At 40.1% G+C, this 16,359-nt stretch overlaps 1 protein-coding gene across 1 annotated transcript in view; it reads right to left on the minus strand.

Moving 5' to 3' along the window:
• SCRN1 (secernin 1) overlaps positions 1-16,359 on the minus strand; it is a 1,291,976-nt gene that overhangs the window by 547,646 nt on the left and 727,971 nt on the right. The window contains exon 3 of the mRNA XM_044066834.1: positions 13,225-13,406. Coding sequence (XP_043922769.1) covers positions 13,225-13,406 — 182 coding nt within the window. The remainder of the gene's footprint in view (positions 1-13,224; positions 13,407-16,359) is intronic.

Genomic DNA, 16,359 nt, shown 5'->3' on the forward strand with positions numbered 1-16,359 from the left:
TGTGGTGAGGCCAAAGTGTAGAGCTCTGAATTGGTATGACTGGCTCACAGCCAAAAGCATAGGCATCCTCTGGCTTGTTATTCATTTTTACGTGATAGTATGCATCCTGAAGATCAAATCAGGACATCCAGTTGCCTTTATGCAGGAAAGGCAAAACTGACTGAACCATGACCAATAGGAACTTTGTGTACTGAATTGATTTGTTCATATTGCTGAGATCCAAAATTGGTCTCCAGTCCTCTTGACTAAGTTCTGTACTCTTTCTGGTCTGGGGGACCTCTTGGATTACTCTTTTTTTCCAGCAGCGTTCTTATTTCTGTTGCTGCTGATTTCCTCTAACTGGGTGCAACATCAGGAAGTTTGTTTACTCTTAAAGGGGGGCTATTACATAACCTGTAGAAATAATCCCCTGAACCCATGAATCTTTTTTAATGTCTAGGCAGACTTTCTGGTGCAGGAATAGGCAACCCCGGCTGCCTCCAGAGGTGGACAATCATGCCTCCTTTCAGGAGCACTGGTAGGATCTGTCAGAGAAAGTGTCCCTAGATACTTCATTCTGTGGGCCTCCTCTGCCATGTGGGTGGTGTCTCCCATTAGACCCCCCCCCCTGCACTATCTCCATGTGCATCAAAACCACATTTTTCAACTAACTCATTGATTCCTACAGAAAGATCTTTGAGAAGTTGAAACATATGCCCACTGCAGAAAGGGCCTTACCATCCTGCTCAGACCTGGATAGTGTGTCTTTAACTATGAGGCCAAACAAAGAACTTCCGTGAAACGGAGCGCTGACGAAGGGGGACTTGAAGGGCTCCACAAAATCAAACAAGCATGTCTCTTAATGGAAATGCCTGAACCTGCTGGCACTGAGGTACCTTCAGCTGTATGTGCAATAAGTCTCATGGACAAATTTGAAATGGACTGTAGGGTAGCCAACTGTGAGGCAAAAGAGGTCTCTGCCTCAGAAGTGATGGCCCTGGAGAGAGATTTCGATAGTTCTTTAATTAAACCCCTCTGAAGTCTGGTGAAGTATGCCAAAAAATTCAGTGACCTGACTGCAAAAGTTACTGAAGCATATATATACTTCCCAAATCTGTCCAACTCCCTGGACTGTCTGTTAGGGGGATGAACAGATGAACTCTGTTCTGTGAGTTCCTTCTTTATGGCTGCCACTATGACCCTGGCATCTACTCATCTCCTTTGCTCTAAAATTCTCTTTTTTTGTTGGTGCCAGGATGTGGCTGGTCTCTTGGGAATTGGCTCAACAGAGTCAGGTTCCTTCCACATCCACCTAGCAATCAAATCAATGAGCTCATCAGCGGGCAGAATCACCCAGGAGGTAGATGGGTCAGACCTAAGGGCTTCCAGGAATACTGATTCCTCTTGGGAAGGATTATCAGTTGAGCAAGTAACCAGTTACCAAAAAAAAACCCCAAAGCGCACCATCCCTAACACACCCAGGTGGGGGGTTCCATCCCCCCTAACTAAATATATCAACTCCAAGATCGCACTACAGTTGGGAAAAGGGCAAAGTTCAGCATCTCGCACAACAGGTTACAATGAAGATCTTCATTATTCTGCTGCTTTGATGACGTGAGGTCTGATATTTTGAGTATCGACAAAATGGGATTCAATAATCTGAGATTTTGACAAAGTCAGGTAGACCCCATATAGTTATTTATTCAGCCAGAAATTCCTTATCACAGGGGTCAGCACAGCAGCATAACAGGGTTACCAAATTCATCTGGGTTCCTACTTTTGTTCAGTGTATTTTTGTTGTTTTACCCTTCAAAGTCAATATAGTCATATAAATGGGTCACTTAAGCACCAGGAATACTTTTTTGTGGTACGTTTAATCTATCTGAAATCTTCACCTCATTTTTCCAGATGACTTGAAAGCTAGTTATTTATTGTGTATACACTGACAGTATATATTACATATCTGACAATTTGTTGCAGTTTTAGAGATCATGCTTTTGATTTATTTTTTAAATGGTTTCTTTTGAATTTGTTGTTTGAAACCTGGCAAGCTACTGATTTACGTGAACACTTTTGACATTCAAAAGTCTTGGTTTCTCATTTGAGCCTCACATTTTACCCAAAGACAAAATGTTAACTTGGTGACAGATTTATCCTAAATCTGTTATTCGGGACATACTTCTCCGAGGTGCAGGCCAAAACCAGTGGGCTATGGCTGACCAAGTTTGCAGATGAATGCAAGCTGGGCGCAGTCATCAATTCCCCAAGTGATGTGGATGTCCTCCAAGAGGGTCTCACCCAAACAGATGACTGGGGCCAGAAACATGGCCTCAAGCTGAATGCCAAAAAATGCATCATCATCCCCTTTGGGCAGAGTGACATCCCCCACGTATTATCGCATTAATAAAAATGTCCTACATACACAACAAATAGTGAGGGATTTGGGTACCCAGGTTGACAGCAACCTGACTTTTGACCACCATGTTGCTTCCATTGTATGGAAAGCTTTCTACATGGCCCACCGCATAAGTAAGGGTAACTCATCCAGGGACAAAGCAGTCATAACATCCCTGTTTTCTTCCTTTATAAGGCCAATTATTGAGTACAATGCCATCTTCTGCATGTACCTCGCAAAGGATATGTAGCAGCTGGAGAGACCACAGAGGTTCCTCACCAGGAGAATCCAGGGCCTCAAACATCTACCCTACATAGACAGGCTAAACGCCCTGTCTCTCTACTCAGTTTCATACAGACTCCTCAGAGGTGACCTCTGTCTGGCATACAAAGCAATCTCAGACCCCTCTTGATGGGACTGCTGCATATTCGCAAGTCATGCTCCACTCGAGCAACCCACACGTGCGACCTCAACCTGGTCTGTGATATCAACAGGACTTGTTGGCAGGACAGATTTGTGACCCAGAGACTCCCGATCTGTGGAACAGACTCCCTCTCCACGTCAAGCAAATAACCTCATTATCCCTTTTTAAGCACAACCTGGATAGCTGGATGTGAAACAGAAAATACACCCCTGGGATTTCATGTGTCCCTGCTGGACAGGGGCTTTGGGTGCTCACTTGTCTAAACATGGGCTAAACTCTTGGCTAGGCTTATAAGGGCCTCAGGGTCAATAGCCTAGTAACCTCTTATGATTCTATGATCCTAAATGTTAACTAAACATTTGTGTAAGTTATGTTTGTAAATGCTCAAAATAAATATTTTTCTGTGCAAATACTACCCATGCAGTCTTGTTAGTAGGAATCCAATATACAAGGCTAACAGAAAACTCAAAGCCTTGCTAAAGCAATTCTGCCATAAAACAGAGGGACCCAAAACCTTGTAAAAAAATTCAAGCACATCCAATTCCTTTGTCTATTCAGACCAGTGTGCAAATCTTCAGGTGGATGAATAAATAAAACGAAACAAAACTGTATCCAACAGTTTTATTAAACAAACAAGTTTGTTTGTTTGTTAGTGTTTTTTCTTAGAAGCATATTTACATATGCAATTTTTATAAATGATGAAGCATTTCAAGTATTATTTTTAAGTACTATGTGGCTTTTGTTTCTTTAAGAATCAATTGTCTTAATAGCTTGATTGATTTAATAATGATTAGATTCATGTGCATTCTTTCTATATATAGTGGGATACTGAATGTAGTCTATATGGTTTGATAAAGCTACATAGCGAAAGCGCTCACCTACACTCTTGTTTGTTTAATAAAACTGTTGGATACAGTTTTGTTTCGTTTTATTTATACATCCACCTGAAGATTTGAACACTGGTCTGAATAGACAAAGGAATTGGATGTGCTTGAATTTTTTACAAGGTTTTGGGTCCCTCTGTAAGCCTTGTACGTTGAACTTTTTATGGCAGAATTGCTTTAGCAAGGCTTTGAGTTTTCTGTTAGCCTTGTATATTGGATTTATTTTGAGTCTTTATCTTATGACATTTTCTGATCTGTGCAAGTACTTTTATTTGCTGGTGGTGCTTGTTATTATCCTACAATTTCTATGTTTGTAAATGGTTTGATGACTTCATTTGAATTTGACTGGTGTGGTAACAACTACTGAATGAAATCTGAGCTGGCCACCAATTTACATCAGCTGCTTTGACACTCAGAAACTTAGGTTTTTCATTTTTGTTTTATATTATGAAACAAAATAACTGTTAAGCAGTGATACTTTCTAGACTGACTGATATGCAAAAGTGATATTTTCTAGGCCTGACTGATCTTCAAAAGTTTTATGTAAACATTGGTGTTGGCTGTTTTATTTCTTGCTTTAACTTTTGGTTTTCTGTTTTTAGATCAGCACTGAAAAAAGCACCTTGAGGTGAAACCATGGTCTGTGGATCTAAGAAACAAAAGCAGTTATTCATACAGCTGGTGCTGGTTTTACCTTTTAAACCTGTTTGTACTGGCTTTGCACCTGCACTCTCTGTGCATACCTTCTTTTTGATTTATTATGTGTGTGTGTGTGTGTGTGTGTCTACACACACACACACACACAGACTCTCCAGTGAAGTGTAAAGAACATATTTATATAAAACAAGTGCAATACCTAATTTATTCACATTATAACACACAGTCAGCAGGATCGCACAATGGCATAGGGAGTAGCATTGTGTCGTCATAGCAAGAGGCTCTCCATTTTGATTCTCCGATGGAGTGTCCCCTGCACAGAATTCTCATGTGCTCCATCTGAGTACGTAGCTATTCTCTGGGTTCTCCAGTTTCCTCCAGTCTCCCAAAGATATGCAATAGGCTGACCAGCAACCTTCCAAACTGCCTGCAATTTATGTAGTGGGTGTGACAGTACTCATATGCTTTACGATTGTCTTTTATTATTTTTATTTATTTATTTGACATTTGTTTACTGGGGTGGTCTGACTGCGTGTACAGAACCCATTTTCAGCAGAAGCCCGGGGAGAAAAGCTCCACATACAGTACAATACACATACAGTATAATCCAATACAATAAAGATTATATTAGAAATAATATACAAAAAATAAGTTGAAATAACAAACTGCTACAAGATGTAATATATTACTACACATCTAAGCAGTCCTATACAGTTAAACATTACAGACGATAATAGTCACTCTCATCATACATGATGTAGAAATAGCAACCAGAAAGTTAGTGATTCAGACATATAGTGAGAGAGAGTTATGAAGAATAGAAGCAATAAAGCCTGAGCAGTAGCTTAAGGATATGGTATAGAAGCAGAGAAGGTGTTAGAAGAACTTTAGGATCCTTCAGTCTGTGAGGGATTGAAATGTGAGAGAAGAGGAAGACCTGAGCATTAGGCATGCTTTATGCAGGAGCAGAGCCATGTATTTTTGAGATGATTTTTTAAAGAGGCTTTGAAATGGGTTAGGCCAGGAATAAAACTGGTAGCTAGAGGTACTGAATTCCAATGTCTAGAGACAATACAGAGAGTGACCAGGTTTTCTTTTGGGTTTTGCGATAGCTAAGAGACTTTTGTCTTCTGATCATAGAGATTGATTCGGTGTGTAAGGTGTGACTAGATTGGCTAGTGCGGGGCAGGCAGTAGGCTTAAAAATAAGGTTGTGCAAGGTGGATAGCTGAATAAAGGTAAGTTGGTTGGGTAGTTCAAGCCAGTTTAATTCTAGGAGTGGTTTACAGTGGTGTGTGTGATGTTTAGAGTTTGTGGCAAGCGTTACAACTTTGTTGTAGCACTGTTCCAACTTGCATAGGGTATAATTTTGTAAGTTAGTTAAGGCAGGGGCACCATACAGAAGAGAGGGTAGTAAAAATGTTTTTGCAAGGGTAGTTTTGGTTGCTGCAGTAAAAAAAATGTTTGTTTCTATATAAGAGTCCCAGTTTTTGATGAGTTTTCTTTATATTTTGCTGTATATGGGGGTTTAAATGAAAGTTTATTGTCAATGATGCTGCCTGCCCTACACTAGCCAATCTAGTCGCACCTTACACACCAAATCGAGCCCTAGAAGTTTGATTTCCTGCACTATTTCTATGGCAGTGTTGTCAGTTGCAAGGATGTTGAAATGATCAGTGACAAGGGTGGTGTTTTAGGGATGACATAGTACTAGTTTTGTCTTCTTTGGATTAAGAAAGAGTTGGGCATTTCTTAGCCAGGATTCAACTGCTGTAAAGGACTGATGAGTATTTGAGAGTAGTTCTGGAAGTGACTGAGCAGTGCAGATTATGGTGGAATCATCAGCGTATTGAATCAGGGTCCCAGGATGAGAGGCAGTGTGAAGGTTGTTTGTGAAAATGTTGAAGAGTAGGGATCCTAGGATGGAGACTTTGGGGACTCCAGTAGGGTTGTGGAGAAAGGGTGAGAGTTTGTTGGACCATTTCACTGCTTGTTTACAATCCTTGAGGTAGCTTTGAAACCATTTTACTATGTTATGTGAGAAGCCTAAGTTAGACAGTGTGTTCAAAAGTAATGGGTGAGGCACTGTGTCAAAGGCCTTAGAGAGATCAAGGAATACTGAGGCTGTATAGCATCCTGCATCTCTGGCCTTGTTAACGGTGCCTGTAAAAGATAATAGGGCTGTAGCTGTGCTGTGGCTAGGTCGGAAGTCATGTTGGGTTTTGGTTAAAAGATTGTTTTGCAATAGATATTGCATTACCTGCTGATGGATACCTCTCTCGAGAATTTTGGATATGGGTGACAAGATGGATATAGGATGGAAATTGGATGGATCAAAAGAGTTGCCTCCTTTGTAGATGGGGGTGATGTGAGATTGTTTCCATATGCTAGGTACTTCTGATTCGGATAAAGACCTATTTATAAGGATACTGATTGGGTAGGCAACTGAGTTAGCCAGTTTAGGGTAGTATGGGGTGACAATGTCAGCTGAAGTAGAGCAGGGTTTTAGTTTTTGTAGCAGTTTCTTAATGGTGCCAGTGGGTATGGGCTGAAATGAGAATGGGGTTTGTATGACATTTTGTTGAGTATAGGGGTTAGTAATGACAGGGTTAGAAGTAGTTGATGGCCTGGGGTCGGTGTCTGAATAGGTTGAAGGGTGGGGTGTTCCAGTATTAGGGGTGTTAGTAGGTCTGAAATTGATTTTATGAAGTGCTTGTTAAAGTTTTTGGCTATTTGAGACGGAGAGGTATCAGGTGATGGGGTGTGCTCTCCATTTCTTCCAGGTTAAGTAGAGAAGATATGGAGTGTCAACATTTACGGGGGTTGATTTTATGCTGGAATTGAAGCTGGTAATAATATGACTTCTTATCTCTGTTGATTAGTTTTGTCACTTTGTTACGCAGTGTTTTGAAAGCAGCATGAGTTTGTTCATTTTTGTTCTGTTTCCAGGTTGACCAGGCTAGGTCCCTTTGCTTCATCAGGTGTTTACATTCCTTAGAGAGCCACGATGCTGAGTTCTGTTTGATTCTTTTCATATGAATGGGAGCTGGTGTACTAAGTATGTGAAGGAGGGTGTTATTAAAGTATAGTACAGCATCATTAAGGGGTAGCTGTTTAAGGGGTGTCCTGTCTATTTAATGTAGGACATTGTTGAATTTATGCTGATAAAAATTAATTGAGTTCCTAACGGATTTTATAGTGTGCACTCTTAGTTGTTGGGAATTTGTTCTAAGGGAGTAAACTGGTAGATGATCACTCAGGGAACTAGGCAGTGTACCAGAAGAGGGGTAATTGGCAGGGTGAGATACTAGGATCCAGTCTGGGGTGGACTGGCAGACAAGATCTTTGCTGTATCTTGTTGGAGCACTGATAAGCTGAGAAAAAACATACAGATTTATACTATTTGTGGGGGAGCTGGAAGCTGTGGTTTGCCAATCTATATTTACATCTCCTAAGATTGCTGTTTCAAGGTTTATTGTTTGGGATGTCCAGGATAAAATATTTTCCAACACTGGTATATTGTCACCTGGTGGGATATATTACTATTATGCAAATTATTTTTGATACATTAAGGTTCAAAAAGGAGATTAGTATCTCAGCATTGGAAAAGATGGGTATATTACTGGTATAGGGTGTGATGTTGAGTGCAGAGGGATATACAAGTGCTATCCCCCCCCCTTTTTTTAGCTCTATCTCTTCTGGTTATTGCAAAGTTTGGTGGTATTATTTCTGAGTCTTTTACATTGGGATGTTGCCATTTTTCAATAAGGGCTAGTATGTCAGGTTTATTCTGATCAATCCAGGCATGCAGTGGGGTTATTTTATTACATATACTTCTAAGGTTAATTGCAAGTATGTTTAAGTCTTTGGGGTTACTCTTGTGGTTAGGATTAGAGGGTAGGCCAGGGTTAGGATGTATCTACACATTTGAGTAGACAGGTAATGAGGAAGGCATACCATGTGAAGGGTTTTTTATTCATAGGCGAGAGTACTAGTGTCAACTGTGGTTTCATAGGAGGAAGCCAGTTTGTGACTTGAATAGAATGGGGGGGGGGGTATAGGAGAAAAGCTGGGAGGAGATACATGAGAAGCTGTGTCGGGAGAGAGTTATAGGAGGTTGTTGATGTGTATCGGTGTGTGGGGGTATGCGAATATATAGCTGTAGTGAGGTTGGGAATTAAGAGTAAAGAGGCTAGGCAGGTTAGGAGGAGCATGTCAACTGTGATAGTGGGATTAAAAATAGTAAAAGTGGAATTTGTATGTATGAATGTAGTATCAGGTGTAAATAAAGATTGTAATCATGTGATATGTGTGCAGCTGAAGGTAAGGTTGGAATGTTTTGACTTCAGAGTGGGCTTTGATAATGTGGTTAGGTGTTTTACCTTGCAGTTTGTGATAAGGATGGGTGGGGTTGATGTGAATGGCCAGTGGTAAAGTTATGGTGCAATGCTAGTCTGTGTGTACAGTAGAAGAAAAGGTGGTAACCCTGGAGTTAATTTAAAATAGTTTGACATGGTGATTTTATTGTGATGGTAGAGTAGATTAAGATGCAAAATGTACAGTAGTGGACATGCCTACAACTTGCCTAGAACATGCTTCAAAGACTAGTGCTCACTGACTGTACCCCAATTAGAAGGGAATGTGAACTTCACTTTCTATAATCAACTGCTATTTTACTCATTCTGCATAAACTGGACAGTTTTCCAGGTAGAAAAAATATGCACGTGTTTTATCCTGAGTGCACAGTATCGTGAGCTGGATACGTAGTTGGCGCTCAGAAAGCAGCTGCTATGCCAGACCAAAGAGTAGAAATGCAACTGAAAATACTGTGATTTTTTTCTAAGCAAAGGACATTGTCAGGGAGGATGAAAAGCAAGAATAAGCCTCTAAGCATCTTTCATATTCTGAGGTGTCATCTAGTCTTTATGAAACAGAATGGGAAGAACCAACTTAAATGCTACCATTTTTAACATACTGACTTTCACTTTTTTGTTCTAATTGTACAGATCCCACCTATCCCTACAAATATGATCACCTCTGTAATGTTTGGAAAAGGTGTGGACAGAGAACCAAGTGGCTGCCACTGGCATATCTTATGTATTTACCATTTTTGGAAAGTTGCGGTGGTGGCTATGACCCTGGTAGAATGAGATCTCACTTTGGCTTGTACAGTTTTTTCTATGATGGTTACGGGAGAAACATGAGCTAACTACTTTAAAATGGTCTATTTGAATATAGTCAGACATTTTTATTTTGAAGAAATGCTATATAAAGATTTTCCACTTTTCTAAATTATTTTGTTCTGTCCAAATAATATCTCAGGTATTTGTGAAAATCCAGGAAATTCAAAATCTTATCCCCCTTATTCTTGGGAGAAAGAAAAAGCCCTGATTACGGGATAACTTGGCTGCTCATTACAGTGATCATTTTTGTATGAAGCAGGAGTTAATGTGTAAGGTGACTTTGTCCTTTTAAAAGGAGAATAAAGGCTGTTATACATATGAGAGCATGCAGTTCTGACACACCTCTTGCCATGGTAACTACTACCAGCAAAATCAGTTTTCTAGGAGAGGAATTTGATGTCTGTCAGTTTAGCTGCTTAAGATGGGGCTAGGATTAGTTTTTTCCAGCATAAAGGTGAGCCCCCAACCAGTATTCCAAGCATTAGCTAGAGTTTGCCTGGGTGGCCTAGTATGTACGCTGCCCTTTAGGAACTGTTTGACAGATGGTCTTGAAGTCAAAAGGGAATCCACTGCTATGCAGGCTGAAATGAAAAACAGATGCATCTTTATGGAAGTATATTTTAATCTAGCAGAAAAAAACTCAGAGAGATAGTGTAGAAGAGTTGGCACATTTTCTTTATTAGGATGCAGGTTCTTCCTTTGGACCAAAGGGAAATGTTTTTCACTTAACTAGGCATGATTTTCTTGTATCTGATTTTCTAGTCTCTCTCCTGATGTGAAGCTTGTCTCTGGAATACAAGTACCTAAAGGGAAGAAGAGCTAAATCCTCCAAGCTGCCAAGTTTAGGGTGGACAGATTGTGTTGTGTTGGGGAACCTTCACATTGCATCAACAGATCCAACTACTGAGGCAGCAGGATCAGTTCCTTCCTGGCCATCTAAATTAAGATGGCAGAACCAGTGCTGCCTTCATCAAAAAGGGGCAATTAGTATTATTTCCGACCTCTTTTCACCCTTTTTGTATTACCCTGAGAAGCAAGGGAAGAAGAGGGAAAATATACAGACCAATCCAATCTAGGAAGAATGCATCCGCTGCCCATACTTTCTTGTGTTGTGCTCTGGAGCTGAATTTGTTAAATTGTTTTCTCAAAGAAGAGAAGAGTTGTTATGTCTGGAATTCCACATCTGTCTGATATTGACCAAAAGACTTTCCCTTGGAGCATCCATTTGTGTGGGTCTACTGAGGTCCAGTTCAACTGAGTGGCAATGAAGTTGTCCCCTGATGAACCATAGCTGTTTCTCAGTTGGTGAGATGTTGAGAGCCATTTCCCACATCTGCAGTGCCAGTCTGCACAGTTGATATGAGTGGGTACCCAACTGCTTGCTGATGTACTACATGACTGTTGTGTTGCCTGTAACCATCGTCAGGGTTTCAAGTCCCCAAACTGCTCTGAGTGACTTCTAGCTTACATGTAGCTTGCATGGCTCTCATTCCAGATAACCTGTATCCTCATCCCTAAGAAGTGCACCTCCCATGCCTGATCCAAGGCATCTGTGGTGAGGGTCTGGTTTGGGGTGGTCTGTGTGGAATTTCTATCCTTGTTGACATTGACTGAATCCATGTTGACAACTCATTCTTAATACAGGCTAATGCTTGGATGATGGCTTCTAAGGGGTGGAGTTTCTGATCCTATAGATTTTCTTAGGTACCACTGCAGTGTTCTCGTATGTAACTTAGCAATGGGTGCAATGAGGATTGTAGAAGCCATGTGGCCCAGTAAGTAAAGGACCTGCCTAGCAGTCCACTAGGGTATTATTGTTATTCCTTTGAAGAGTTGTGTGAGAAAATACATTTTTCCAAGGGCAAGAAGGACTTAGAGAAGTGTTGTGTCCAGGAGGGCAGCTATAACTGTGACACTGTGGCTTGGGTACCCATGAGCCTTGGTAAATTCAGAGTAAAGCTTAGACGTGTGAGGTAGTGGTAAGTGTACTCTAAGGCCAGCCTCATATCCTGCATGTACTGAGCCTGTAATAAGCAGTTACCTATGTAATAGTAGATGTGGATGCCCTTGAGACTGTAGTGTGCTACCACTGCGGTCAGGAATTTGGTAAATATTCTTGAAACAGTAGGCAAACCAAAGGCAAGGAGGTCCGGTGGAAATTGCATTCTCTGGCAACAAACCTTAAAAATTTTCTCTGACATATGAAGACTGGAAAATGGAGTTAAGCATCTTTTAAATCCAGAGTTACCATGAATGCCTCTGAACTTTGAGCATGGGAGAAGTGCCTTTAGTACATGGGTATGTTTAGAAACTTGTTTAGTCTGCATGGTGTAGAACAGGGGTCCAGTGTCAAGCAGGCATGTATATATGTGTTTAACTTATGACTGCAAAACAGGTGACTGAGACATTTGTGTGGAGGCCACTTTGACAAGTCAGTACCCCACGAGCCTTCCAAGAAAGTCCTAAAGTATGAACAGTGACTCTATTGTTATGCTCAAGAGACAGCATTAAAAGCTCAGTGAATATGTAGGTGCTATGGTGTGAACTGCAAGAATAGCTTATGTTTTTTTTGTGTGTGTGTGTGTGTGTGTGTGTGTGTCTGTCTGTATACGTGCGCGTATGTCTCTGTAATTGTGTCTGTATGGCTGTTGTTGGTACTGACTCTATGGCATCAGTGTGGGTATATGTGATGTGCAAGGCTGAGTCATATTAGGTTACCTGGGTATGAACATTGTGTGTACTTCATGTTTGTGCAATCATTAATTACCTCTACTTATGACTGCCTTTGTGCATGTATGCCGTATGCTCACATTGTTCTGTGTTCCTCTGATATAGGTGTTTGAACAACTATGTGATCTCAGCCCATTGCCTCTGGCTGTCCTTCCTGGTGCTTGCTCTTTTTAGCTGTACCTCCCCATCACCTGTGCAGTGGTATGTATGTATCATTTTATAGGGAAACCACTTGTCAGACAGTATTTGTGTAAGGATACACTTCCTGCCTGACCGCAGATCTGCACTGCCATGGTGATGCTATGTATGGAAATGCACAAAGTAATATTTTCTATCATTTTCACATTTACAGATTATGGTATTCACACTGATCCATGTGAATTTCAGTATGCATGTCTCCACAGGATGCTGTATTCCTTGACGGTACCTTTTCTGTACATTTCAGGGTACCAACATCAGACTGTGCCTTTCAAGTTTTATATCCCTGTCTTCATGGCCAAACACACACACAACTGCACACATGCCAACTTGCATATGGTCATGCCAGCATGCATTCTCACTTGCATACATGCAGACTCGCTCTTAGTCGTACTTGCAGTCATGGTAACAAATTCAAACTTGCATTCACACAAGCTTACACTCCTCCATTCTCAGCTTCAGTGCTGCTCAACTGCCAGTCACTGTAAAGTGGAAGTGTAGATTTAATAAACTAACTACTATCAAGAAGTGGTATGATAAAGACATAATCGATTTCATAGATTCACATGTCAGACACAAATTAGTTATGACAACCTTTCTGTGACTAATAGGTTAGCCATGTTCAATCCATTAACAGTGTACACAAGGGCCCTTCTGTTCATACACAGTCATATGATCTCCATCTCTCTCTCTCTCTTTTACTTTTAATGGTTCAAAGGTCAAGCAAGGCCTTTTTGTTCCCTGGATATCGGTTTGCATTATGAGCTGTGATTACCTGACAAGATCCATTCCTAGCAATGCTTCAATCTCAGCAGCTGGCTCTCTGGCTGTGACAGCTTCATTAGCAATGCAGACGCCGTTCTCATTGGCTCCCATTTCTGCACCCCACATCCATGCAGGTTTGGACAGGATGACAGCATAAGTCTTTGGCACCTGGTCAATTGTGATATATGTGCACTGCAAAATACGAGAAAAAAATGCAACATATAGGAAAACCAATCCACTAGATACAGCCTCTCAACATTTTTTTTACACAACAGCAACAGAGGTCATTGAAGAATCATATACAGTCACATAGTCATATAGTAATCCACAAGTCCCTCATGATCTCAGCATGCTGCTTTGCTCTCTGTTTATATACAAAATAAACACATGCCCACAACACAGTAGACCCTTGCTGCTTTGTTTGCACAGTGGAATTTACAGAGAGTTCAATTTAGAGACCAGGTCTTTCTGCTCTAGGTGTCTGAAGGCAACCCAGTATGTAAATGAGCAAGTCACTATTTTGTCTGTCATCAAGAATGCTGTAGGCAGAACTGCACCCTTATTACTTAATGTTCGAATACTAGTAGGGTATCATCGGAGAGATGCTGTTCCCCTACGGTGCTTTTGCTTTTTTTTTGTTTTGTTTTTTGTTTTGTTTTTTTGGAATGCGACTTTACACTGAGGTACCTTCTACCTAAACTGATGGCAACTCAAGTGAATATTAAAGATCTTATAGTGTTTAGGGAAAAAATGTGAATTGTTCCTGTGTTGTGACTGGTCCGTATGAAAGACCACCTCAAGACTTCTTTGAAAACAGATCACAGGCAAAGTGGGACTAACCCAGTCAGCAAAATAAATAAATAAGTGAATAAATAAAGTAAAATAAAATAATCATTCATTAGTCAGACTGCAGAGGTAGTTCACCTGGAACGGTGAGCTGCACAGTGCAGTCAACACAATGTGTTATTCAGAACAGCTGCCTCAGATTCTTAGCAGTCAACCAGGTGAAACAATCTTTTTAAAAAATGTATTATGCCACTAGCAGTTGTGAAACTGGTATCGGCATCCACCCCCAATTTTGTAAACGGGGTTGGGGTGTCACATCAACAGTAACCATCACCTACAGCCAACGTTCATAATGTCGGGCGGCTAGCCCTGTTGCTAGCAGTTCTGGAATATGAAACTGAAATTCATAAATATGTAAGGATAATTAGACATCCTAATCTGATTTTCCTTAATAGATGGAAGAACTAGGAACATCATATACTACCTTCAAACAAATACTGAAAAATCATCTCAACTCTTCCTGGCTATGTACCTGCTCTATAACCTAACCTCCTCCTTCTCCTTATATGGTAACTAAACTGCTTTTTGCTACTGCTGACTGGTGATATTTTCTCCATAATTATTATTTTTATCACTTGTTGATACTGGTACAAAAATGCTGAGTAATATATCTCTGCTTATACCTCTCTGACTGAATTCATCAGGCAACCAAATAAATTCCTGCTTTTATGTATCTATTCTGTATATATTACTGTAATCACTATGTGTAACACTGGATCTATTTTTGTACCAATTCATATTTAATATTTTCTGTATCTATGTTCTTGTTGGAGCTTTTTTCTCTGGGCCTTCACTGAAAATGGGCTCTTTTAGGCCCAGTGGAATTTCCCGGTAAACAAATACAATAAATAAATATACAACAGAGGATTCTAACTTCAAATACCCTACAAGGATGGACTTTTCTTACTTTACATCACAACTAACAAAAAGCAAATTGACTTGACTCAAAGTCTGCTCTTAATTGTGATACTGACACTGTGGTGTAGGGCATGCAGAAACTTATTTGAGGGGTCTAGTTCCTGAGGCATTATTCTTCACATAGGATGTTAAACCAAGGTTCATATGCCTCATTTGGTAGTAGCTTGGGAGGATACTTCATGGTCCAGTGGCACCCTTCAGTGAAGAGCACATATATTTTATTAATTCAGAGCAAATAATTACCGTAACAAAACAAGTAAATAATACACAGCAAAGGGATTTACAGAGCAGGAAACTAATTCACTGTCAAAAGTGCAAGACCCATAATTATGAGCTGGAAAATAAACTGTAACTATAAGCAAAATGCAGTTAATGTTGAAACTTGTGGACTACCACTGAAACATTGACACTGCACCACTGCATCCCCACAACCCTGCTAGTTATAACTCCTACAATGCTCAATCTCAGAGTAGGGGGAATTCTCAGAGGTGCTGCAACCTCATAGTTAGGCACCCCCTCTTTTGCATGTATAACCTAATCCCAGAATGCAATTCTCCTTCTTCATATCAACCATTTGTCAAATATCAGCCCGCCACTTATTCCAAAGGGCCACTGAGTAGGAGTCACAAATGGAGCTGAAGTCCTCCAAGCATAAACTTCTCTTCCTCCTCATACCACGGCATGTTGCAATATAAAGAAAGTATACATTTCTGTAGTCTAATCCTTCCTTCATAGTGTCCCATATTTCTATTTCTTCCAGGAAAAAAAAAGTCAAGGGCTTTCAGTCACACCTTTCACATAAAGTTTCAACATAATAATAATAATAATAATAATAATAATAATAATAATAATAATAATAATAATAATAACAACAATAATAATAATAATAAAAGAAAGAACCAGAAGAAGCATTTCTCCCATATACTCTGTTTCACTTTGGTGTACTATAGAAGCTCTGAAAAACAAATCCGTCACAGCTGGCTGCATATTAGGTGGCAAAATTAATCAAAAAGCCACACAAAGAAAGAAAAAAAAGAAAAGAAAATTTAATTCAGGAGGTAAAACAGCACATACACTCTATGAAAATAGTACATTTGAAGTATGCTTATGTTTGTCCAGACAAATAGTTTTCTCATCCAAAGAGCTACAGAAAAAAAATCCCAAAACATGGAAACACTGCTTTGCCCTAAATGTATGTCACTGATCTTCAACATGGCATGGCTGAAAGGGAAGCTATCCAACTTCTTGTATGTTCTCTCTAATACCTAACATATGTAATGGTCAGAACACAAGCAACACTACTCTTGTCATATTAACAATATCCTGAGCTGTGCTTGGTAAAGCACCTGTGTAAGTCACCAATAATAAAAGTAAGAAATTA

The sequence above is a fragment of the Protopterus annectens genome, chromosome 3.part1 (assembly GCF_019279795.1).
Source record: "Protopterus annectens isolate FY-2018-M chromosome 3.part1, PAN1.0, whole genome shotgun sequence".
In the NCBI taxonomy this organism is placed as follows: Eukaryota; Metazoa; Chordata; order Ceratodontiformes; family Protopteridae; genus Protopterus; species Protopterus annectens.